The following is a 26,349-nucleotide window of genomic DNA, read 5'->3' as shown; positions in this document are numbered from 1 at the left end:
TGGGAGTCCCTGGGTTACTGCAGGGGGTGCGTCTGATGAGGCCAGCTGTGAAGTTCACATCTTGGTGGGGTGACTGTGTGTGTCTGTCTGTCTGCAGGCATGACATGGGGACTGTGAGGGTCAGTATGTGCCTGTGTTTGCACCGGCCTGTGTGTGTCTGTGGTTCAGAGTGCTGGAGAGAGAGGACAGATGTCATGTGCCTGAGTATGACTGGGTCTGTCTCTGTGCCTCTGGGTCTCTCTGGGCACTGGTTCTCTACCTTTGTCCTATGTACCTGTGTGAAGGTGTGCATCAGTATGCGGCTCTGCCTGACCCTATGTGCCTGTGTCCCCATGTTCAGTCCATGACACAGGTAGGTTTTCTGTCTGTGTCGGGTGCCACTGTCTTCCCTCTCTGGAAGGGGCTCAATAGAGAACAGCTGGGGAGGAAACAGAACCTGTTACCGTTTGCCACGTGATTTTCATCTAGACACGTCTGCTTGCTGTGACAGGACTGACTCTCACAGACGCAGGTATCATTGCTGGGCAGCCGGGCTGCTGCAGCCTTCTGCCCACGGCTCTGCAGCGACTGAGCCAACATTCCAAGGTGACGCCCTACCCCCACGGGGACTGAAAGACATGTCATGACCCCCAAATAAAGGTCACCTTCAAGGCCATCGCAGGGAGACGGTTCCATCTGAGAAGCAAGTCCAGCTCAGTTCCTACAAAGTCAGCCACACCATTAGCATGTCTGTGGGAGAAGGTCACGGGGCCTCCAAGATCGAGTCACAGATGAGGAAATGAGGCTCGGAGGGGAAGCGTCTTGCCCAAGGTCACAAGCTAATTCCTTACTCATTCTTTAATGCTTATCAAGTACCTATGGTGTGTCAGCCACTATACCAGGCACTGAGGAAGAACAAGAGGAGATGGAGCCGTGGATTCTGCTATTAAGGCATCCACAGTCTAGCTGGGGAGACAGACGTAGGAGCAGGCACTTACGATCAAACCAGGCCGAATGCCACAGCAGGAAGAGCATGCAAAGGGCCCCGGAGCGCCAGAAGAGTCAGACAATTCTGACTTCAGAGAAGACAGAAGGGAAGGTGGCATAGACCAAACAATGGCCCCCTAAAGATGTCCACGTCTTAATCTCCACAACCTGCAGATATGTACCTTACATGGCGAAATGGACTTTGCACACACGATTAAGTTAGAGATTGAGAGATGGGGAGATGACCCTGGATTATCTAGGTGGGGCCGGTGTAATCACAAGGGTCCTTGTAAGAGGGAGGCAGGAGGGTCAGAGTCACAGAAGCAGATGTGACAATGGAAGCAGAGGCCAGAGAAAGTGAAAGAAAGAAGACAGATTTGAAGATGCTCTCTTGCTGGCTTTGTAGATGGAGGAAGGGACCACTAGCCAAGGAATGAGGACAGCTTCTAGAAACTGGGAAAGTCAAGGAAATGGATTCTCCCTAGAGCTTTTGGAAGGAAGGCAGCTCTGCCAATCCCTTCATTTTAGCCCAGTGAGACCCATTTTGGAATTCTAAACTCAAGAACTGTAAGAACATAAATTTGTGTTGTTTTAAGCCACTAAAGTTTGTGGTAATTTGTTACAGCAGCAACATGGGAAACTAACACAGAAGGTCTCATCACAGATGGGGTGACACTGGGACTGCATTCCATGAAGATGGACAGCTATCTAAGACAAGAGCTCAGGGTACTGGAAAGTACTGAGAAGCTGGTGTGCCTGGAGGTGAGGGCATGTGGACAGGAGCAGGAGGCGAGGCCCCTAAAAGCAGCCTGGGCCCTACAGCGCTGGCTCCGCGTCACACCGCCCGGGGTCAACTCTGGCTGGCCTACAGCACCAGTGACCATCCAACATCCCCCTTGCCAAGTGCAGACGGCAAAGCTTTGGAGTCAGTGAGCATCCTAGGAGCAGCTGTCAACTAGCTCTGACCTTAGATGACTTGAGTCGTCTCTGAGCCTCCGTTACCTCCTCTGTAAAATGGCTTCACGTGCCTAAAAGGAGCCAATGGGTAAAGGGTCTAGACCAGTGACAGCACAGAGTAGGTGCTTTACAAATGCCGGGACCAAATTCCTCTCCTGTGCTACAGTCGGCCAGAGCCAAACAAAATAAAAGTCTGACCCCTCATTTCCCTCCTTAAACAGAAACCCTGGTCCTCCCGGACACTTTGTCTAATTGCACATGGCCCGTGCGCTAGGCTATAAAAGAGGAAGGCTATGAAGGATCCCTCCATTTTTTTAAATTATTATTATTATTATTATTTTTGGTGAGGAAGATTGGCCCTGAGCTAACATCTGTTGCTAATCTCCCTCTTTTTGCTTGAGGAAATTGTCGCTGAGCTAACATCCGTGCCAATCTTCCTCTGTTTTGTATATGGGATGCTGCCACAGTGTGAGTTGATGAGAGGTGTGTAGGTCCATGCCTGGGATCCGAACTTGCAAACCCCGGGCTGCTGAAGTGGAGCACAGGAACTTAACCACTATGCCACCAGGCCAGCCTCTTTAATTTTTTTTTTAACTGGGGATGGAGGAGACTCTAATGAGGCCAGTGGTGTGGAGAAGGAAACACAACAGCACGCCCATGGGCCATCCTCCTGCAGAGAGCAAAGCCCAGAAGGACACAGTCAGCAAAGGGCTACGCTTTAGTGCCAACACCCCTCCCCCGCTGCCCCTGCACGTAAAGGACCAGGCATCAGAAACAAGCTGGGCAGTGACAGCTGCTCTGATTAATGACTTGTTCCCCCAATTTCTCTCTCTTCTGGCCTTGACTAAAAAAAAAAAAAGCTAAACTAATGAATAAAGCCATCACGCAGCAGTCCCTGGGCTGGGATCCTGTGCCAAGGCTGGCAGGCAGCTCAGATGCTACTCTCTTCATGGTGCCCGCTGTGGTCGTGCCAACCCCGTCTCTCTTCTTGCCCACGGCGCACTGAGTCAGGCTCTCGCCTGGTCCCAAAGTGCCCTGCCCGGGTCTCCACCACAGCCCCACATTGTCCTGTAATTCCCGTGTGTAGCCTGGCCATATGAACAGCTACACTGGGATGTCCTTGGGAGCGAGGGCTGTGCCTTATTCATCCCTCTGCCTTCAAGAGAATGTCCCTTCCAGTGTTCTCAAGAAAGGTAAGATCAGCTTCTTGACCTTAGCTGTTTGTTGATGAAGCGTGCATTTACTTACTCCGAGCTAGGATCCCTGAGGGGCCGCGGTGAGACAGGAGAACAACACATGTGATACCTACGGTCCCTGCCCCCAGGAAGCTACAGTCTAAAGAGAGATGCACGAGCACTGAGATTGCTGTCACAGAGAATGGGAGAGGCTACTGCGGGGGACAGGGGCTGCAGCAGGCTTAGAAATGCGGGAAGGACCAGGGGCCACTCCAGATCTCTCTGTGGTTCATGATTCTTACTGTGAACGAATGGGATCATACGAACAACAACACAACCTGCAGGCCAGTGCTGTGCTCTGGGCATCCTGCTGGACTGCCCTGAGCCCCCGGGGAGAGGCCAGGCCGGCACGGCACCAGACGAGCTGCTCAGTCATGTGTGCTGAATAAGCCCCTCGAAGGCTTCAGTGGGCAGGAAAAGCAGATTCTGGGGGGAGAGAGACTCAGAAAGGTGGAATGCCTTAGCCCACCCTCGCTGGGAGTCAGGGGTGAAGTACGTGAAAGGGCAACCATTCATTCGGGGCAAATCGGAATGCAGCCCAGCCCACGGCCATTCTCGAGGGAGCTCTGTGATTTGATGTCCAAGGCCCTCAGGCTGGAAGAGGGCTTAGCTTTCACCAAATCCCCTCTTCTTGCACCAATACCGAGTTTAGGGTCTGAGTAAGTCACCCTAAAGGTCACAGTGGGAAGGGGGAGAGTGTTCCAAGAAGCCAGGAAGTTCAACTAACAGAAAGTGTCCACTGAAGCAGCATGCGCGCACTGAGTCAGGACTCAGACTCTGCTAGTGACTTGACATGTGACCTGGGCAAGTTTCTTCCCCTCTGGAACCCTAGATGTCCTCATCGATAAAGTGAGCAAGTTGGACAACATCTAAGATCTCCTCCAGTTGCAACATTCTAGGAGCCCAAACCTTCCGTGTTTACGGAGAAGAGGCTTTACAGACCCTGCTGGATGAAAACTCACAGGCTGAAAAGTAGCAGGGACTGTTCTCATTTTCCTGGAGGGTCCTGGGGTGGGAGACTCTTCGGACACCCAGCAGACACGAGGATGGGGAGCTCCCTGGCTTTGGTCACTGAGCTGAAAACATTTAACAAGCAAGCAGTCTGGGGCTCTGCCTGCATACCGAGGACAAGCTGCTACTTACTATGCAGCAGGCCACCAGGGCGCCTTGAGCAAATCCTGCCAGGACATCGCTGGGATGGTGCTTGTGGTCAGAGACACGAGACAGTCCTGTGTAGAAGGCCATCATGATGAGAGTGAACTGCAGGAGGGGCCGGAGCAGGCGGGCACCTCGCCAAGTGAAGCGGGCCTGCAGGTACAGCTGGGGGAGAGAGAAAATGAACAGGCACCGTGTGACTCGCTGTTCACCCGCATTAGAACACCAGGTCAACATGCACTGCATTTTTGCTAAATGGAGCCATCTGGACCTTGAGTGGCATGTTGTGAAAAGAATATCCAACTTAGACATGACCTTAAGACAGTTATTTAAACCTTGAGCCTTAGTTGCTACACTAAAAAATAAGAAAAATGGAGCTTTTCTAGGGAGATAAGCTAGAGAGAGCTGAGCAAGATAAGCCACGGGAATGGCCGAAGCACGCTGCCTGGCACACAGCACACACTTCATAAACATTCGGTCCCTTTTCTCTTCTTGACTGAAACAAATTAGAGAACGGTAAACAGGGTTAGTAAAGCTTTCTTTTCTACAACTGCTACGTTTTCCTGGAGATTATGGCTAATGGCTAAGCCATCCCTACGCTGCTGGCCTCTCAGGATTGCCAAGGAAATAGAATACACAATGATAACGGGAGGCAATCAGGATAGCCACAAGCGGATGCTTCTGCTGCAAAAGAAAGCAACTCTTATCAAAGGACGAGTGTCTAAGTCACTACTTGGAATTATGGGTTTTAACTAGAAAATAAGGAAACACATAAACCAACCAGACAATGCCAGAGAGCTTTCAAATGAGGTTGACAGACTCGACTGAGCAGGGTAGAGGAGTAACCTGAAGAAAAATGGAAGAAAAAAAAAACCACCTCTGGCTGAAGCAAAGAAGTTGAAATGACGTCAACTGGGCATTGTCCCTCAGAGTTATCTTGCTGCAGTTTCCGTTCTAACCTCTGGGCACAACCTACTCCCCAGGTTCCTGTGGGAACCTGGAAATGAGGGGGAAGAGGCGATGGGACCAGGGGAGCTTCCGACTACAAATCAAAGCGAAGCACTTGGAGAGGCCGGGAGAGAGGGGAAGAGAGCCAGGGGAGGGGCCGGCGGCTAAAGATAGGCCTGGGCAGGGGCGAAGGCCCGACTGCCCTTCTGAGACAAATGAACACCAGCGGCCGGTGTTGAGGAGACGCAAGAGTGGAAGATTCCGGAGGCACTCCTGCTCATGTGGGAAGTGATTAGCACTGAATCCTCAACTACTGGGAAAACTATCTCAAAAACCCAGGCCTGTAAAACAGCAGGCAACTTTATAATCACTATGAATTATAGGAATGTGGTATTGGGAAATCTAAGAATAACAAATGAAAAAATAATAAAAAGATGCGTTGATGTTGTTGGCTGCTAAACAAATGATAAAAATCAGTGGTCTCCCACATATAAAAAGTAACCAGTTAAAGATCTAAAAGAAGAGGTAAAACCATCATAATAGCAAAGATGATTAAATAAACAGTAATTAACTTATAAAGAACTGCACAGAACCCTTATGAAGGAAGGGACATTAAGGACAATTGGAATAGAGAGAGAGCTAGAAGTTTCATTTTTAAGAACATTCATTCTTAAGAACATTCAACTTATAAACTCATAAATTGATATATGAATTCAGTCAGATTCCCATAGATATCCTAAAAAGTCCCGGGACTACGTGACGTTCTCTGGAGCTCTGACTGCTGGCTTCGAAGGTGTCACTCTGCCTGGAGCACACGCCCCTCACTACCGTCTCCTTTCTCCAGCAAACACCTGTGTGTTTGTGTGGGGTAAGTGTGTGTGTGTGTGTGGGTGTGTGTGTGGGTGTGTGTGTGGGTGTGGGGGGGGTGATGCGAAATGGGGCTAGAGGCAAGCAGGGGCAGTTCGTGAAGGGCACTGGATGTCAAACCAAGGACCTTGGCCTTTATTTAGCAGGCCAGTCTTTCCCAAACTGTTCTTCGTAGAATACCACGGATCTCTGAAAAACAGATTAGGAAATGCTCTATATGAAATCTTTATTTTCATCACTTACAATATTTATCAGCATTCTTACAGAACACGTACTTAGTATGTCCCAATCAAGAACGTCACTGTAAGCAATGGTGAAAAATCAAACAGTTTCAAGCAAGGCACTCAGTACCACAAAAAATAATCTGGGGGCCAAAGGCTACTCCCTCGTTTCTGCTGAAATGACCCAACAGTGGATTGTGCAATCACGAATCAAAAGATCCTTCCTCTGGGGAGTGGGCATGGGGGCGATCCTGGCGTGGCTCCAATCCAAGTCCTTAGGCCAACGGCAAGTTCAGGGAACAAGGAGTAGTCTATCTGTGTTGTGTCCACTACGCTCTGGCCTCTCCGGCCAGTCCTCAAGTCTGGACAGGGCAGGCTGGGTAACTAGGATCACAGGTTTTCCTCAGAAAAACCTCAGGGAAGTTCATTTTTCTCACACATAAAATCAGTGTGACAACCACTACCGGACCGGCTGTGGGACCGTCGGTGACAATGCAGATCTGGCGCTGGCACCGTGTGCTGCTCAATCAACGACGGTTGTACCCTCTAACCTGCTCTGAATTTGGACCTAGTAGCCCTGAGATTTTCTAATTTCCCCCAACCGGAAAATCTGCAGGTCTTCAGAAAAGGTTTATTCAAAATCCTCCAACTCTTCCCCCGCCCCACCGTGCAGAAGCCTTGGGAATCAGGGTGAGGCAGAGGAAGGGTGGGTTTCCCAACCGGACAAGGCACACATCTCCCCTTCCACTGACTCAGATACTTAAGACTGGGGCTTTAGAAAAGAAAACTATAAATACACGAGAGGAACTTGAGGAGAGAGGAAGAGACCCGCCATTAGAATATCTTCAGGAAGAGGGTGCTTGTGAATGAAAAGGGAGTAGGGGCCAAAGGAAAAGAATTTCTTCCGGAAGCAGTCAGACAGGGACTTCCGTCACCAGACGGAAGCTTGCTCCCCCATCCACCGGAGACTAACACATTCACTGAGAAACATCTCAGGGATCAATCTTGGGATTGATCGTGGTGTCTGCAGCTGGGGCTTCAGGAGACAGCACAGCGGTAAAGTGAATCTGGGGACGAGACAGCAATGATTCTAGTTCTGGCTCCACCACTTACTAAGTGTGTGGTTACTTCACTTCTCTGAGCCTCAGTCTCCCCATCGGTGAAACGGGGAGAGCAGGATCTCCCTCTCATAGTTGCCAGGACCAAATGAGACCACACTGCACCCTGCCTGGCCTAGGACGGGCACTAAAGTCACTCTTCAGAAATCTACCTCACCTTTTGCCTTGGTAAATGAGATTTACTCAATGACTGTGGTTGATTTCACCAAAACAAGTAAATTACTAAAGAAAGAGATTGCACAGTGACCTTCCACCCGGTGGCTACTTGTGATTTGTGAAGTAAGCTGGCCGCACCAGGATTTGAGGTTGATCAAAGGCTCTGATAACTCCCTCCATTTCACACTATCTAACTGCTGAATGGATTGGATTTGCTGGTTCATAGCTCCGTTTGAATGAGCCCCTCCAGGCCAGAGGCTTGGGCCTCACCAGGATCGGTGAGTACTTTCTGGAGCGCCCTGCTCCCTTGGAAACATGAGCCTGGGGACATCCTGTGGGTCAGGAGGCTCCACAGGGGCAGGTACCCCTTACGCAGGGGAGGAGGTCAAACCTCCTGACCACAACAATGCCATGTTCCTGTCCTGGACCAACACAAAGAGACTTTCCCAGAATCATGATTCCTGCTGCGGCTTCAGTAAAGTCCTAGGTGCCTTGCAAAAGGGTGGTTAGGAAAGGAGTGAGCAGAGCTGGACAAAATCAGAAAGTCTGAATCACCCTGACCGCTCGTGGTGGTCAGCAGCCTTGAGGTCCTGTCTTATCTATCTTCACTTCCCTATCTGCCTGAAGACCACTGGGCTGAGAGAACCCACTTCGGAGGCATCAGGGTGACGCTGCAGAAAGTGTCTGATCGGTAATCAGAGCAACTGGATTTGAAATCTTTTCTCTGCTACACACCAGCTGTGTGACCCGGGACAAGTCACTCTACTCCTCTAAATTTCTCCTTCTCACATGTAACACAAGGAGATTTGTTCATTCAAAGAAATCCAAAATTCTGGTAAAAAATCTGTGAAAGATACAGATATGAATAAGTTCCTTCAGGAAAAAAAAATATAACCTTAAAATCCCTTTCTTTTACTCAGATTTTTCTTCCAATTGCTAAAATAAAACTGCCAATTGTAGATACGATGATTACAATAGAAAGGTATCTGCTGCCCCACCCCCACCCCATCCCCACAGTGATGGCTGTGAAAGTCCCCGGCACACAGGACTCACTCCACAAATGGAGCTCTCCTCTCCTTTCTGGTCCTAGCTTCAAAACTTGGGTCGTGTGGAATTCCAACAAAACCTCCTGAGGAAAGTCTGGCTGAACTCAAGCCAGTTCCTCTCGTCTGAACCAGCAGAGTCAGATATAGGCTGAGTCACGCTGCTTCTTGCTAAATCATTTGTGTCCCCATCACATGATCTGCATACTGGTGAAACAGGTCTGTGCTGTCCTCTCACTTCATTTCCATGGCTCTTGGGACTGCTCTGCTGAGAGTGAAAGGAGGCTTTTATCCTTCCTTAGGTCCCTGCCCGCTCTGTTCCTGGAAGTCTGTCCGGATCACCAACACCCACAGGGAGGGACTTTCTCCCTTCTCTCACCTCCTCCATGGCTCACGCCTGGCTCTGGTTCATGTGCCTGGTGACTCGTCTACGTGGTGCAGAACTGGAATTTCTGTCTGGGAGTTATAAAGCTACTTTCAGGACAAAAGAGGAATGTTTCCCTGCCTTTTCTCCTCGTTTAGAAGGGAATCAGACCTTGTTTTCTGTCACTATCAGGGGGAGAAAAAGAAACTACCAGTTTGCTGAGCACTAGACAGTGTGCTACGCGCTTTAAGTCACATCACCTGCAGCTGTCACAATCCATCGTGCGCACTTGACAGATGAAGAGATCAAGGCCCAAAGAGGCTTTGCCCAAGGTCACACAGAGCCATGACTTACACCGAGTAAGATTTGCCTCTTGCTAAGTCCATACTCTAACCACAGAACCACCTGCTTCCTTAGAGAATCAGCGTTTGCACACAGAGTCTAGGTCTTTGTGCTGGACTCTTCTGTCTTCGGAGAGAAGCAGCAGTTTGACGGGACCCCATAGCTGTCATGCACTAAAGGACAACTGGCATGGGCTATTTGGAAGTTCAAGCTCCTCGGTCTGACCTACACACTCTGTAACAGCCATGACGGAAACACAAGTGTATGGCTCTTGTAAGAGTTGGGATAGAAGGATCTCTGAGCTGACCTCAAGCTAAGGAGAGCCGTGAACCGACTGAGTGCCCATCACAGCTGAGCGGTCAGCCCTCCGCCCTGTGCTCCAACCCTTCAGTCCACCCCGGTCAGAGAATTTACCTAACTGTTTGGCAACTATTTACTTCTCGAGCTTTCCACACAGAATGTGAGGTCTTTTGGTGTCTGTGGGTGCTCATAAAGGTCTGGCACAGGAAAGGTACTCAGAAACTGCTAGATGGACGGATGGATGGATGAGGTACAGAAGAAAAACATCTGGTACAGTGGTTTATTCCCCTTGGAAACAACAATCTTGCTCCAGCAAGAGGTTTCACGAGACACTCCCAGGAGCTGTGGGTATGTCTCGTGGGCACACCAGACCCCACTGCTCCAGGATTCTAAACATGTTGAACAAAACCTCAATGACTAACAACCACAGGCTGCAGAACATGGCGGTCAGAGGACAGCCGCTGCCCCGTTTCCTTGGTTCCTGACAAACCCTCCGACACGTAAACAGTTCTCTCGGGTACCACAGGAAGAGTCCATAGGTAAACAGCTCAGCCAAGAGCGAGCCAAGGCCTTCCCTACACCACACGGGCCCCTCGTGACCCATCGAGCCAGCGATGAGAAGATGAGCAAGACTCAGATGGGAACAGGAAGGAGAGTAGCCTGGGAGTGCCACAGACGCATTCCCTCATCGAATATTCACTGCACCCTGAACTAAGTGGCAGACGCTATTTGGGCAAGAGAGATACAGGAGTGAATCTGGAGATAAAACCTCTCCTCCACGAGGCTTACAATTATCTGGTGGAGAGAAAGAAGTGAATATACAGTATGTCCGACAGGGAGAAACTGGGGGAAAAAAATGAGGCTGCAAAAGGAGTTAGGGAGTATTGGAGGAGGGGGGCTGTCATTTAAACAGGGTACCCGGGGAAGGCTTTTTGACAAAGCGACCTGCAGAAGGTGAGGGGCAAGGCACAGATTCCTGGGAGAGCGGCACGGCAGTGGGGAAAGGCCGCGACACTGGACTGGAGCGCAAAAGGAGGAGCTGGGGCTGAGGAGCCCAGAGGTCTTCTTGGTTTTCAATGCACCTGACTAACCCTGCTGGGAGCCCTCCCGGGTTTCTGCCACCCTGCACTGCAGGTTAGCCCGGGTGCCACGATTCTGAGCTTCCATAATGACCTACACATCCCCATGCCCCTCCTGCACAATGCACCAGACTGTTCTCACTGCCCACTTGCTCCTCTGAACTGAATTCCCCCAGGGCTGTGAGCAAGCCCTCAGCAAGGTCTCCAGTCCCAGCCCTAGCACGGTGCTCGGGGCATACAGTCACTCAGGACCTAGTCGCCGAATGTTGAATATTGAGTGAATGTTGAGTTCCTCGAGGGTGAGGCCTGGGTCTCATTCATCTCAGTAACCCCAGAAGGTGGCAGAATACCTGGCACAACAGAGGAGACACAGGTATGCTCTATGATTTGGGGCCTGCCCTGGTGTTAGCATTTTATCTGGACAGCCAAGTCATCCTCAATCCTTGCCCGTGGCGGTGCAGGGCCAATCCAGATGTGGTCCCTGGGGTTTAGGCCAGGGCTCAGGAGTAGGAAGCACCATTTATGCTTATGTATGCTATGGGATTTTTCTCATTAGAATTTGCATTAATCTCTTAACAAGGCTTAACCGCATCCTTAGGCTTCTGTGCCCGGAAGCAGTTTGGTATATTGGGGCATGGTTTTTCTAAGCCGATCATTTTACAAATCAAAACCTAATATGGAGTACCCTTCAAGCCACAGGAGGCTCTAGATGGCAGCTGGTACTGGAGTGGGGATGGCGGCTCTAGGGTCCTGGAGCGGGGATGGCTGGTGCTTCCGATCAGCTGCTCTCTTTGAACTCCACGGTAAAGTGGCATCAGTTTGTCCCTAAGGGCTTCCCACTTCCCTTTCAGCGCTTCGGGTCATTCAAACTTCTTTCAGACAGAAGCGCGGAGATTGAGGGAGGAACAGACACTATCTAACCACACTCTTTCATTTGACATATGAGGAAAGTGTGATCTAGAGAAGAAAGTGGCAATAACTCTGCAAAACAGACAAGATTGTCTCCACTTTATAGATGAGCACACTGAGGCTTGAAAGCTAAGTAAGCCACTCACAGCTCCATAGATAGTAATTGGCATGGCCAGAATCATCCAGGTCTGTCTGACTCTCAAGCCCAAAGCATCAAAGCTACAGCCAGCCAGTTCAAATGCTGTTCTCCCCAGAGCCCCAGGGAAGCTGTGGCTCACAGGCTGCATTAACAAAAACACACGGTGCACGGGGGAGGCCAGAGTCTCGCCTGCCCAACTCCGGCTCGTCCTGAAGCTTGCCACGAGAGTGTGGGCATGGGTCCAAGGGCTTCTCTGACTAACTGCAGGACTTCCTGCCCACTCTGACGGGCAGCAATGCATTCTTCAAACTTGCTTTAGAAAGCTTTGCCAAGTGGACATTCACAGGGCTGAGATTTCTGTGTAATATCACATAAAAATGAGCCCTGGGGCTGGCCTGGTGGTGTAGTGGTTAAGTTCACATGCTCCACTTCAGTGGCCAGGGGTTCGTGGGTTTGGATCCCAGGCACAGACCTACACACCGCTCATGAAGCCACGCTGTGGTGGCATCCCACATACAAAATAGAGGAAGATTGGCAACAGATGTTAGCTCAGTGCCATTCTTCCTTGCCAAAAGAAAGAGCCCTGGAAAAAGCATGGTCCTCCCTTCTTTTCGGTCCTTTGCTTCGGAGAACTATAAGCAGAGCCTGTGTTTCTATGTTGTATATATGGGTGTCTGTGAGTGTGAATGGTGAAGGTGTGCGTGTGTGCAAGGTTCCTAAGAGAGTGGCGTGTGTGTGCACGGATGAGTGTGTGTAATAAGATGCTTAGGAGATGAAGGATCAAGGAGCCTCTTCGCTTTTTCCTTCTCTCCTCCTTTCCTCTCTCCCTTCTTTTCCTTCCTTCCAGGAATATAAAGGCACTATCATTTTTCCTTTGCTCAGAGACACAAATAAATATTCCATCACATCCACTCCTCCCCCATCGCCCCCAGAGACCTCCTGCCTAAGGAGAGCTGGTAAGGAGCTGATGGGGGCGGGCGAGGGGGTGTCTCCCCCATTAAAGCAGATCTGAGGGAAGGCAGGTCACCTTCAGGTGAAACTGCACGTACGGTCAGGAGCTTCCACTCTTTCAGTCGATCCCGAAGAGGCTTGTGTGTTGTTGTTTTCGTCATGCAGTACAAGAGAAGAACACACACCAAGGCTGGAGTCATAAGGACCCACCTTCAAACACCGCTTCTGCCTCTGACTGAACGTAGAATTTTCATTACTTAACTTCTTCGCTCAGGTTTGCTTGCTTTAAAGTGAAAACAGGGCAATCACAACGCATCTCAGCGGGTTATTGAGAGAATTGAATGTTATATGTGAGCTCAACCCAGGGTGGACACAGGAGGCCCCGGCAACCGGCTGCACCTCTGCCTCCCAGGCAGCTGGAGAGCAGAGCACACAGTGTCGGTTTCAAAATTATCTAGTATTTTCCTCTTGGAAGAAAATGAAGGACTATGAAAAGAATGAACATGTACTCACTCCTCTGAGCACCTTTACAAAATACTGAAATTACATTTGTAAAATTGCTTCCAGCCCTGGGCAAAATATAAAACTGGAACAGGAAACTAAATATCTTTGCTAAACTATCCTTTCCAGGAGAAGGCAAAAACAAATACAACAAAGAAGTCAAGAATGGAGGGATGTGCTATTCGTGAATAAATAAAATCCACATTCAATGTTTTTATAGGTCGGGGCCCACCTTTTAGCTCTACATCCTAGGTAACCAGAAGCCCAGAGGCCTCCACACTTGGAAAGGTTTGGGGGGAAAAAACAAAACAAAACAAAACAACCTCTCCACTGTTTTCTCTAATTCCTAATTATGTTTTTTTTTTTAAATAAGTCAAAATCAAAATGTTCTTTTTCCAAACAGCTTATGCTCCTCTGAGCTCCGTCTGACCTCTCAGTGCCTTCTGGCTCTAAACTCCATCAAAGCAGCCGAAAGCAGGAAGTGCTCTGGCACAGGGACCTCATTCAGGGAGAGGAAAGGCAGGGAGACCACATTTAACTGACAAAGGGAAACAGACCAGCCGCTGTCTGTGCGGTGTGGCAGCTGGAGGGGAGCGGGCTCTTCACCTGCCCGGTCCCAGCCTCTGTAGGAAGTCAGAGCAGACACAGCATGGCAAGGCCAACGTGGCCATTCAGACCACGGCTCCTCCACTCAAAGGACCTCCAACTTGCTGCTTAGCCTCTCTGGGCCTTTGGTCCCGGGATCTGAGCAATGGGGGTAAGGATTTGGTACCTCACCATGTTTTCATGAGGTCACGTGTGCTCATGGATGCAAAAGTATTTTGTAAACCTCGAAATCACTCTAGTCAGATACTGATGATTTTTCAAGCCCTTCCATCAGTAGAGTATGGAGGAGGACTGGCATGGTGAACATTGCAAGGACTTTGATCAGAAGGCTTGGATTTGAGCAATAGTTCTGCTATCTATGTAAATTTTGGCAGTTCACTTGAATTCTCTGAGTCTTACTTAGTAATCCTTTCCCACAATAGAGATAATGTTACTTATAACACAAGGTTCTTATAAGGATCAATTGAGTTAATGGATTTTCAGAAAACAGTGCCTGTTATCACAACATGTTATACAAGTGGCTTTATCACTATATAATTTCAAAATGGGTACATAATCCTTATCAAGTAGCCATGGTAAATATTATTTGTATTTGAAAAATGGGAAAAGCTTGGAAAGTAAAACAACTTCTACTAATGCAGTGGGCAGGGCTCAGAACAGACGCTAATTTTTTTGGCTAAGCCCTTTGCAAGCATTTCACAGTGAAGTCTGTCCCTACCCATTCTGAGGGCTCTACATACAAGAGAGATTGGAGCTGGGGCTGGACTCCACCAGAATCAGAGGGAAGGTACTCACCACCAAATACAGCATCGTGTACATGGAGAAGGAGGCATGGCCAGAGAAGAAGGACTTCCTGCAAGAGCAAGAGAGGGTCATGAAAGGGCCATCTTCACATCCGTGACACACATTTGTCTGTCTGTCTGTCTTCCTCCCAAGACCTTGAGAGCAACACTGTCTTGTTGGTTTTTGCATCCTTGGTAGTGCTTTGGACACATTGCCTGGAACCTAGCAGGTACCCATGAATACATGAACAAACAAAAGAATGAATGAATGAACAGACTTACCGATGCTATATCATAATGGTTTGTTTACCCATGAGTCTCAATCATTTGACTGACTGAGAATTAGGACTCTGCCTTACTTACCCATCTACACCAGAGCCCAGCACTGAGCCTGGCTCTTAGCAGGTGCTCAGTAAGTGCTCACTAAACTGCCTGCATCAAAGGAGTGCACACCAGGGCCAGCCCCATGGCCAAGTGGTTAAGTCCACACACTCTGCTTCAGCAACCCAGGGTTTTGCCAGTTCGGATCCTGGGCGTGGACCTAGCACTGCTCATCAGGCCATGCTGAGGCGATGTCCCACATAGAACAACTAGAAGGACCCACAACTAGAATACACAACTATGTACTGGGGGTCTTTGGGGAGAAGAAAAACAAAGATTGGCAACAGATGCTAGCTCAGGTGCCAATCTTAAAAAAACAAAAAGAAAGAAAAAGAAGTGCACACTGTGGCCGTGGGAGGTGGCATCTCACCTGGCTTCCTGGACCTTGCTGTCGTCACCTCTGCATTTGTAGTTTTGGATGTAGCCCTCGGAGCAGTTGATCTGGCTGAAATCAGGGTTGCAGACGCTCAAGAAGTGAGGACGCAGGCGCCCTATGGAGACTTTGGCAATGTCTGTGAAGGACTGGCTGATGGCACAGCCAAAGAGGAAGCAACCCACTTGCTTATAGAGCGCTGCAACATAGGGATTCTGCACGGTCGACCGGGACTTCTCCTTCAGGTAATAGATCCGGTAGAATTCCCCTGTGATGATCTGAAAGGACACCGAGTGGGCAATCAGGCAGCATCAAGACCTGCCATCAAGACTCACTTATAAAGGACATTTAATGACACTGGGAATGCTCAGTATAAAACTACAGCTACAATCTAGAAAATCCCAATTTTTTATTTAAGAAGTATACAGACGCAAATTTGCATGGGAGGAAAGATCCAAGTGCTAACATGGCCATTTTATCCTTTTTTTAAAAAAAGTCCTACACAGTCATATAGGACCTTTGTACCAAGAAAAATATGCAATCAAATATACTTATACATAAATATATATATTATATATATAATAAATAAAAACAGATATTTTTTTATGTCAAGATGTCAGAGGACCTGAGCCACGACAGGATTCTGGGATTTGGGGTAAAGGATCAGCAACAATGGTCTAACTCCACAAAGGGCATCCGCATGTGCCAACACCGAGCCGTGGTGGGGTTTTCTGTAGGAAAGGGTGAAGGCCTCAAGACCACATCCTGTGTTTGGATCCAGGCTCTCCCACCTACCTACCTGGTCTCCTGCAGCAGCAATGGAGCCTCTCCAAGCCCCGGGTTCCTTCTGCACAAAAGGAGGCTACTCACCTCCGCAGTTGTGGCCTTGAATGTGCTAACGTGGGTGCGAAATGACCCGGGTCACAGAAAGCAACTCTTTGTTGTACTTTTTAGAAGTATGGTATGATGAAAACAAGACAAGTCTAAAACTAAGGAAATTTTAATAGAATGTCCTTCAGTGTTTGCGAATTTCCTCATGTCTGCGTGTACCATCCTCTCAACCCTGAAGGACAGCGAGCAAGTCTTGATTTTCGTGCCCTTCCTCCATCCCACTGTGTCTCCTCCTTGACACTTAGGAGGCATTTATCACTACTAAAAAAAAGCCACCAACTATCGATCACCTATTGCATACCAGGTATTGCTTTTATACAGCCTATTTCATGGAATTCTCACAACAACCATGCCACAGATACGCTGAGGCTCAGAGAGGCAAAGCACCTCAATGGAAACTGCCTGGTTTTACATGAAGAGTGGAGAGCCCGCTGATTCTCTGTAACACAGATGCCTACAAAGCAGAGGGCCAATTCCGCTTTGGTGATACATAACCCCACGGCCTACTGCCCTTGTCTTAACTCCACAGCGCAGCCCTGGCCACTTCCTCATTGCGACCACAGTCCAGGGACAGTGATGCTCCATCATCATTTACCACAAAGTCCCTTTCGCACTTCCTCACGTGGCAGGACAATGAGCCACAACTGCCCTTTCAGGGAGCAGAGAGCACATTCCCAACCACAAGGGAAGCAATAGACTGACATATCCGGGCACTCCTTTCCCCCATGTCCCGTTATTCTTATGCAGCTGGGGAAGGCGTCCAGGCACGGGGTCTGATCCTGATCCTCGAGGGCGCCCAAGTCTGGGGGTAGGATGGCCATGCAGGAGGAAATGCCAGCTGGCACTGCTGACGTTAACTCGGTGATTCTGTGTCTATGAGCGCTTGATATTTCTAAGTACTACATTTTGGTTTCCCAGATCACACTGAGTGTGATTCCATATTGGAGAGAGATGGTCAAAGCCAGTTCAATCCAGCGTCCTGGCAAAGCCATTCCCTGGGAGGGCAGGACTAACACCTGGTCCCACGGAGGTGCCCAGAGACTATTGGCTGAATGAACGAATGAAGGAAAGGGGTCAGGACAGTAGTCCTCACAGTTGTTTTATTGCAAAATTGGAAATATCCTGTAAACATTACCTAGAGTCCTTTGATAACATGCTGCAGAGATTAAAATGTGAGAAGCACAGCAAGTCAGAAATGAAAGGGTCCATTATATACGGAAGAAACTGAGGTCAAATTAACTCACAGCTGAAGATTAGCTGCAGGTGTCTGACTCCTGCCCAGCATTCTTTCTTGCCCTTCATGGTCTAATCCCTTTTTGAACCTGTTTATTCTTTTACCCACGTAACCTCACAGGCTAACAAGTTCCAGATGTTATTACCACCACCAGGTTCTCTAACTCTTTCCTACTCCTCTTGATTTATAAATCATGCTTACGTGACTTTGGACGCGTGGGGAAGAACACTCAACTAGGAGTTGAGGGGCCAGGGTTCGAGTCCCTGCTCACTGAGTGAATTTGGGGTAAGCCAGTTTCTCCATTTGCAAAACGGGGGCGCTAGACTCCGTGATGTATTACTTCATAACTGCAATGCCATTTATTCTCAAGTCCTGTGCTAGCTGCACCACTAGCCTCCCGACCAAGCAAAGGTAATAAGAAGCAGCGGAGGAAAGGCCTTCCTCAGAGACGACACCACAGGCCAGGAGCGGAATAAGGCCCATGGACAATCCCCGCCCTTGGATTGTTCTTCAGGTCCCTGACCTGTGCCACTGCCACAGATTAAGAAACTGTTTCTAAATTGGGGCTAGAGTGTGATTTGCTGTTTGATACTGAAAAAGAACACAGGGGTTTCCATTGCAAATTAGCATCTCACATGAATTTACTGATTAATCTCAGGGGAGTCACCTCTCTGCTTCAGTGATCTTAGAAGGGGTTTCATTACATCTTGAGGACTCCTTTCAGCTCTAACATCCCTTCATTCTAAAACTTCAGTTTTTAGTGCCATAGTCTTGCAAACAGTAAACTGCTAATTAAAATGCTTCCTCCTCTCATGGAAAGACAAGGGGGTAAAGGGGACATTTTGTGGCACTTCAAATTCCTAACAACAATGGTAATAATAGCAGTAATCCTTCTCATTTCTTTTGCATTTTACAGTTTTACTTAATCTGCAACTCTGGGGAGAAGGCATACCCATTCTACAGATGGGGATCCTAAGACACTGAGAGAGAGTAACTTCTCTGAAGGATCTGAGGCTAGTAAGTGACAGAGTTAAGAGCAGAGACCAGATATTCTGACTCTCAAGTTCAAAGACCCGCAGCAGACTACATAGGGATAATTTGATTATTTCTATTGTTATTAAAAACAGTATCCACAGGAGAATAACAATTGCACACAGTCACGCGCTGCATAACGACATTTCGGTCAACGATGGGCCATGTATTCGACGGTGGTGCCATAAGATCAGTACCATAGAGCCTTGGTGTGTAGTAGGCTATACCATCTAGGTTTGTGTATGGACACTGTGTGATGTACAACAAATCACAGAACGATGCATTTCTCAGAACGGGTTCCTGCTGTGAAGTGACGCAGGACTGTATTGTCAAGGAAAGGGCCAGGCTGAAGCCATTTAGCAGACACATGACTCCAAGACCACGTGGTTTCTGGGGCAGCCCTGACAGATCTTGGAGTTAATGAGCAACAAATTATGTATTTTCTCTATCCCCTCGTACAGAAGGGGTCGGGGAGTCGACAACACGGCCATAAATCATCATTATGAACCAGCCGGACTTGGCTTCTTGTAATCCTAACCCTTAAAAGACCATTTAATGAAATTCGGGCTGTGAAAGGCAGCTGAATACCTCACCTCTGCGGAAGAAGCGAAGGCTTAAATTGTTCCCCGACACGTTACACACCTAACTCTGCAGTTCCAGATTTACTGCTTTCGGACTTTATTCATTACTCACAATGTTTTTATTCCTGGGCAATAAAATAAGGTCTTCCCTCCTCCTCCCCTCCACCCCCACAAAGGCCTGTCTCTACCCCAGACTCCTGCTGGCGGGGGCCCCTCATTTCTGCTTCAGTCAGCAAGGCTGTGATATGTAAATGTCACTGCTGAGAAAAATGCAGTCAACGTTGATCCCTTTCTGAACCAGCAAGCAGCGGATTCTGGAGGGGATGGCAGGCTGCCAGGCCAGCAGAGGAGAATTCTCCCCTACCTGCCTTTTAAAGCACTTGGCACAGAATCTGGAAACTAATAAAGCGGGAAAGCATTGCAATTAAGCTACGAGGGGACAGAAAGGGACCAGTCCTTGCCCGAGAACAGCTGGTTTGGAGGGAGGGTGTCTCCAACTCTAAGACAGCTCCTCCTCCTGTCTTTTCTGGTGTAAAAGAGCTCAGCTGCCCACATATTCACAAATATTGAACTGTTCCGGAGAGGAAATTTGGAGAAACATTAGGACAGACTTTTTGGAAAGGAGAGAGCACAGGGTGATGACAGAAGCACTGACTTTGGAGCCAGGAAAGCCTCAGTCTGAATCCCATCTCCTACCTTAAGCAAGTGACTTCACCTCCCTGGACGGAGGGCTCCTCGCCTCTAAAATAAAATCAATAACGTCTACCCGGCAGGATTGCCAGGGCATTCACGAAGGCGATATGTCAAATGCCTGGCACCCAGCAGAAGAGCCTTCCAAGAGTTAATATTTTCCTCCTTCCCTTGGAGTAGGGAAGCAAAAAATTAACAAATATTTGTAGACAATATATTTTCCAAAATAATTCCAAGAGCTCCTTGGAAAAAAAACACTCCACATTAAAGAGTTTGACAGTACCACCCCTCCAGGGTAGAACCAGAAACTATGTGGATGACTACGTTGGTTTTGACATGTAATAGGATGTCTTTTTCAGGGAAGCAAAGTGGAAGAGAAGTCTAAAGCCAAGGCCGCACGGGCAGCCCTACCGTATTGTTCACAGTATTCCACTCTATAAATTATGCCAAGAAAAGTAAGATCTTTTGCACACAGTCTCTTTTAGAGACTGAGAACTCATCTTCCCCTGTTGAGTTCGAGGGACAAACTTCCCTATATTCTGATCTGCTCGAATAATATTTGAGCAGCACTTTACAGCTTGCGAAGCATTTTCACATCCACGGTGTTATTCACTTCTCGTGACACCCAAAGCATGACTAAATTATTATCAGCACTTTATCCGTGAGCGTGGTGCAGGCCAGAGACCCGTGAATCGCCCTCAGTCAGAAACGCGGCAGGGGCAGGGCCGTCGCTGCAGGCCAGACCCCCTTTGTTCTAGTTTCTGTGCTCTGTCTGATGGTGTCAAGCTGGCTTTCTCTTGGAAGTCCTTGCAGGCAGCAGAACCTTGTCTCCAGTGAGATGGACACGTAGAGAGCACCTGGTGAGGTGGTGTAACCTTGTCAGGCACTTGCACATCCAAGCCCCTGCTAGCCAGAGTGCCAGGCTGTTCTTGCACAGCTGAGTTACGTGGATTAATGAACTTCTTTCAGTCCATAAGAGATTCATTCAACAAACATTTGATGACAGGGAATAATCGAGAACCACTGTCCTCAGTCCCAAGGGAAAGAAAAAATGTAGTGTATCTGGGTCCTGCTTCTAAGGATGGAGACAGAAGTGTAGCTGTATTTTCTCCGAAGCTGAATGCTCCGTCTACTACAATACAATGTAGCACCTTTAGAGACTAGAAATAATTGATGAGAAACTTAATCCTTGGTTACTAGGTTGTCTTCAGCTTGGCAGGAGATCAGCGCCTCACAGACTGGAAAAGGCAATGAGGACCTAGCTCTGTCCAAGGCCACCAGTAGAGCTTCTGGGCTCTATGGGTAAGTCAAAACTCCAATGTCTACAATACAGACAGCAAAGAAGCCAGAAGGGGCCACAGAGGCTATTTAGGGTTGAAATCAGCAGTGGCCACCTTAAGCCCACAAGCTTTACGAAGAAGGCAGTCAGAAGCATGAAGCATCGTTATTTTCCCAAAAGTCAGGGACTCAAAGCCATGGGTCTCCTAGATGACTAGCTCTGCCTGTCCACTCCAGACTCCTGGCTGTTCTTTCTGTAGCAGTGCCTGCTGCCCATTGCTTACTCCTCTTCGACATTGAATTTCCTAAATTCCATCATATCGCATGGGGTGATTTTCTTCCTATTTCTCAAACACCTTCCTCCTCCTTCTCGTGGCTCTACCTCTGGGTTCTATCAGATAAATCTAAGTCTTCCTAGGACTGTATCCCTGCCGTTCTGCCATGATCTCAGCTGCTGCAATAGCGTCAATTATTACCTCTGTGAAGATGACCTCCAAAAGAGCATCTCTCTCTCTCTCGTTTCAGCTGACCCTAGCAGTCCTATTCCAATCTTCTGCCAAACCTCTCAACTACTTAGCAAACCGACATTACCAGCATGTCAACTTCACCAAGTCTAAGATCACACTCATTCCAGCCTCTGCCCCAAGCCTCATTTCTCTTCCCTCCATTTCTGCTCAAGGTGCCATCAAACATAACTGCAAGGACATGAAATCTTAAACTCCTCCCTCTCCTCGATCCCACTGTCATCCAGTTCTGTTCACCTACCTTTTGCAAGGTATCCCACAGCCATCTTTGTTGCTCTCTTCCCCTCGCACTGCCACCACTGTGGTTCAGGCCTCATCCTTACCTTGGTTGGAAAATTGATCAAGCTAGCTTAAAATACTTTCACCAATCTCTAGCCAATTAATTGGAGTAAAAACTCCTCGGCATTCAAGGAATTTCACAATCTTGCTGAAATCTTTTCCTACCTTATCTTTGTCTACTCCCTTAGACTCTAGGTCTCCAGCCAAACAAGTCCGCTCTGCATTTCCTGAAAACGCTATTTTGTCAGACTCAACCATCGTTGGGAGCGATCCCCTCTCCCTGGAATGTCAGGATTTCTGACGAAAACCCCACCATTCTTCCAGTGGAGCTCAAGTGCCAACTCATGCACTGGTTAGAGTTTTGGCTCTTTTACTTAGCAGTCTTAAGACAAACGACCTCCATAACTCTTAGTTTCCTGAGGTGTGGAAACAGGGATGATGACAGTACCAAGAGCTCAGGGTTGTTGTGATAATTAAATGGGACAAGTGCTCAATGAATGACGATGATGATGACGACGACGCCGCCTTTGCCAATGAAAATAACCTTTCCTCTGAACTCCCATATCACTTTATTTATACCTCAGGGCATCTACAGCATCCGGCCTGTTTTGTCTTGATGCTCTCACCTCTCCAGGGCCCACCCCCCTGCACTGCCCTGACTCCCTTCTTAATTCTCTGACCAATTCTTTAGTCTCCTTGAAGGGCTAACAGTGTAGTCAGTCTTGGACTTGACCTGCTCCCCCTTTAGACCCTAAACTCTGAAGGCAGCCTCTGTGTCTCATACATCTGCTTCTAGGCCAAGGTGCCTACCATGGCGCCTGCTCGTTCTGAGTGAGGTCTCACCGAGCATCTACCGACAGACAGCATGGTATCTACCGCCTTCTGTACAGACCGCTTCATACAAACACTACCGCACACCGCTGATCTTAGGCCGTTGTGTGCCCTGTGGTCCAGATGTTTTATCTTCCTCCCCACACTGAGCTCTCCAAGGCCAGGAACTAAAAGCTTTTATAGCTCACTAAATGAACAGCACTCTCTGCAGCACCTAGCACAGAGTGGGCCTTCAATACATGTCAGTTCAAGCGCTTGGGCTCTGAAGCCAGGCAGACCTGGGTTTTCATCCCTGCTCCCCCATTCACTAACCTGAGTAACCTCACACTAGTCACATCATGCCAGTAGAAGTCCCAGGACCCTCCCTTATTTGTCAATGGGATAAATAATACGTACCTCATGTAGCTGCTGAAGAGGATTTAAGATAAGGTATATTGGTTTCCAGCCCATTAGATAGCTAGTAAATGTTATCCGGCTCTCTACCCCATCCCCTAACACACACTGACTCACACAGGATGGATTTCTCAGCCTCCTAAGCATTAGCATTTAAAATGGAGAATCTCATCACCTTCATATTACATACATTTTTCACATAGTCATTAACCCCTAAGAGCTATACAGAAGTAAGGAAGAATGGCCACAGCACTCACGTCTTCCAGGGCAAACGGAACAGACGGAAGCCTAATCTCAAGGCCCCGTGTTTGTTAAATTGCAAATAGATGCCCCCTCCCACCATCCCCCCAGGCATAAAAAGGTTTTAGAAGAATTCTGTAGCCATCTGATCAGGGGATGACACAGTTGAAGGATTAATGTGGCCACTCTCTGTTGGTGGTCTTGGTAATTGCACAGATGCAGCGGATTGTAAACTGGGGGACTGGGTCCCCCACTAAGGCACCGCTGGGCCAGCACGACTTCTCTTCTTTCAGAATTGAGAACTCGACTAACCTTTAATGAGGAGGCAATCTTGGGGAACCTTGTTTTCTTGGCAGTGCTCTCTCAGATAAAGGGCGATGGGGGCAGGGAGGAAGTAATGAAGTCCAGATGTAGGCTAACTGAAGCCTGATCCTGAATAAACAAGACCTGGAGGTATTAAGCTCTTCTTGTCTCTCTAGCAAGAAATTTGCACATTCCCATGTACATCATGGATCATATTTAAGATCTTAGGAAGCAAATAGGACACTTCTCCCTGCTCCATACGTCCTCTGACACCTTTTGGCCTAATGCTTTTGATTTTCTGCCCAAATTTATAGCCTCCTCTGTGATTTTTAACAAACATTCATTGTGCATGGACGTCTGTGCCTTGCATTAGCAATACAAAATCCAATCTGACTGGTTTCTACCCTGATGCAGCTAACAGGGTAACAAGAAAACAGACAAGTAAACAGACATGACAGTTCAACCTAGTGACTGCAAAGACAGAGGTGGACCCAGGGATCTCTGGGACCTTTAGAAGGTGGGGGAGAAAGCAGCCAAGGAATGCTTCTTAGAGAAGGAGGTGTCTGCTTGGTGTTTATTTAGTACGTACATATCCAAGAGGAAAAGGCCTGGTCTCTGCCTTCCAGGAACCTATCATCTAGCTGGGCAGATGAGACCCGGCCACAAATCATACTACAAGGCAATGTGTATCGAAGGTGCTATTTGTCTGCTCGAGATAAGGCAGCTTCTGGCAGTTTACTGTTGAGAGACGACATGCAGCTTAGTCGGGCTGAGGTTCACTGTGTCCCCAGCACCTGCTACACCACGGGTGTTTGATAAATAATAATGGAAAGTAGGCAGGCTTCAGAAAGCAGCAGTGGTGTCATTATTTAAAAAAGCCTTGGCCTCAGAATCAGAGGACTCCTAGCCTGGCCCTGCCACTAATTAGTTATGGGAAAGTCCCTTAATATCCTTGACCCCAGTTGCCTTAGCTGTAACAATCAACCTTGCAGGATCACTACCAGATGCAAATAAGAGAATATGCACATAAAGGCCACTTTGTAAACTGTACGTCACTGCAGAAATGGAAGGCATGATTCTCAGTGATGACACACGTCACGTGATTTGACCCCCAAAACAAGCCTATCGAACTGGTGAACTACTGCCTGTGATTTACAGAAAAGAAAGGTGCAGCTCTCTTCCAAGGGGGTCGATGTCTTGCCTGAGCTCAACAGACAAGTAACAGAAAGAGTGAGCACAGAAGTTGGGAATGAACCTAAGTCAGATGATGCCAAAGTCTGAAGTTTTTCTCTAGTTAGGAATATTATTACAGAGGATTAGATTCAACGGGATCTGAGAGGAAAAGGAGCATTTTTATGGCTAGAGGGAGAAGGGGGTTCACCCATGACTCACCCCTGTGTCAACCCCTAGATATTAAGAATCTACATAAATGCCTTTCAGGATTTGACCAAGGCAAGTACTGAGCCCATGTTTATTTAAAAAGACTACAGAGCATTTTTTCCATATGGAAATCTTTGCCCATAATACTCTTCCCAGCACAGCGTAAGGCAAACTGCCGGGAGCCAGATAGGAGATGATTCTTTACTGTTCCTCCCAATCTCAGTGCTGCTAGAGTCATCAAGGCTTTACAAGGCAGGGAGAGGAGCCATTGCGTTGTGGATTTGGAAGGAATTCCTATTATGCTATAATTCCAGAATCTGAAGCACATCTGAAAAAGAGGTCAAAATGACGAGATTTTTCCATATCTCCTGCCATAGACAGGTGTCTGCTTTCTCTATAACTTCAGATGATTTGCATCTCCAAAACCGCACTCTCAACTCCCCTGGCATTCCACTCTTTGTTGCGGGGACTATTCGGACTGGGGCAAGGGCATCCGAATCAGGCAAGCCTTCTCTTGTGGTTTCAAACAAACCTGACACGGTAGGAGAAGGCAGGAGGCAGGAGGCGGGAGGCAGGAGAAGGCAGGAGAAGGCAGAAGGCAGGAGAAGGTGCGGGCAGCAAGCAGCAGGATGATGAGATTTCCAGCTCTGGGTGCCCCTCTGCCCTCCCTGACTGTCATTCACGCCCTCTGATCAGAAGCAGATTCTGGATGCAGCCAGCTGGGCTCTAGGGCCAGTCATAATGGGAAAGTGGGAACGTGCTGTTGTCGTTTAATTTAAGCAGTAAGCTTTTCCAGAATTGAGTATACTAAAGAGAATTACTCACTTGTCCTCTGAGGTCTTTGCTTTTACTTTTTCCATGGGTGCTCTGGTACTTAATGGCAGGTAAGTGGGCAAGAAGACCTCATGAGGAGCCCACATGTCATACAGGCCTCCAGCTGAGATACAGGGGCAGCTGGATCAGCAGCACAGTGCAAAGAGCACTGGAGTGAGAGTCAAGAGACCTGGCTTCTAATCAACCAAAAACGAGGAAAGAGCAGGAGATATGATTGTGTTCAAAGGCTGGAGTTCCTCTCCTGATTGTATTTTTACCAGATAGAAGGTCTTGGCTAAGTCACTTCACCACTTTTTGACTCAGTTTACTCATTTACAATAAAAACAGTTAACATTTATTGAGTATACTGTAGGTGCCAGGCACTGAATTACTTTCCATACATTAGCTCATTTAATTCTGAAAACCTTAATAAGTAGACATATTATCTCCATTTAACAGATGAGCCTACTGAGGCTCAAAGAGGTTA

General features: G+C 48.1%; 1 protein-coding gene across 4 annotated transcripts in view; it reads right to left on the bottom strand.

Moving 5' to 3' along the window:
- Nucleotides 1-26,349, bottom strand: part of PLPP3 (phospholipid phosphatase 3) — a 79,549-nt gene that overhangs the window by 10,284 nt on the left and 42,916 nt on the right. For 2 of the 4 annotated variants that reach the window (XM_001488028.6, XM_005607020.4), the window contains exons 3-5: nt 15,391-15,671; nt 14,653-14,710; nt 4,302-4,478 (exon numbers count right to left, since the gene is read on the bottom strand). In XM_001488028.6, the coding sequence (XP_001488078.1) occupies nt 4,302-4,478; nt 14,653-14,710; nt 15,391-15,671 (516 nt within the window). The remainder of the gene's footprint in view (nt 1-4,301; nt 4,479-14,652; nt 14,711-15,390; nt 15,672-26,349) is intronic. The other 2 variants (XM_005607021.4, XM_070247592.1) reach the window with 1 other exon arrangement.

Source organism: Equus caballus, chromosome 2, assembly GCF_041296265.1.
Source record: "Equus caballus isolate H_3958 breed thoroughbred chromosome 2, TB-T2T, whole genome shotgun sequence".
Lineage (NCBI taxonomy): Eukaryota > Metazoa > Chordata > Mammalia > Perissodactyla > Equidae > Equus > Equus caballus.
The sequence above is the reverse complement of the archived record's forward strand: the minus strand, read 5'-3'. Positions and strand labels throughout refer to the sequence as shown.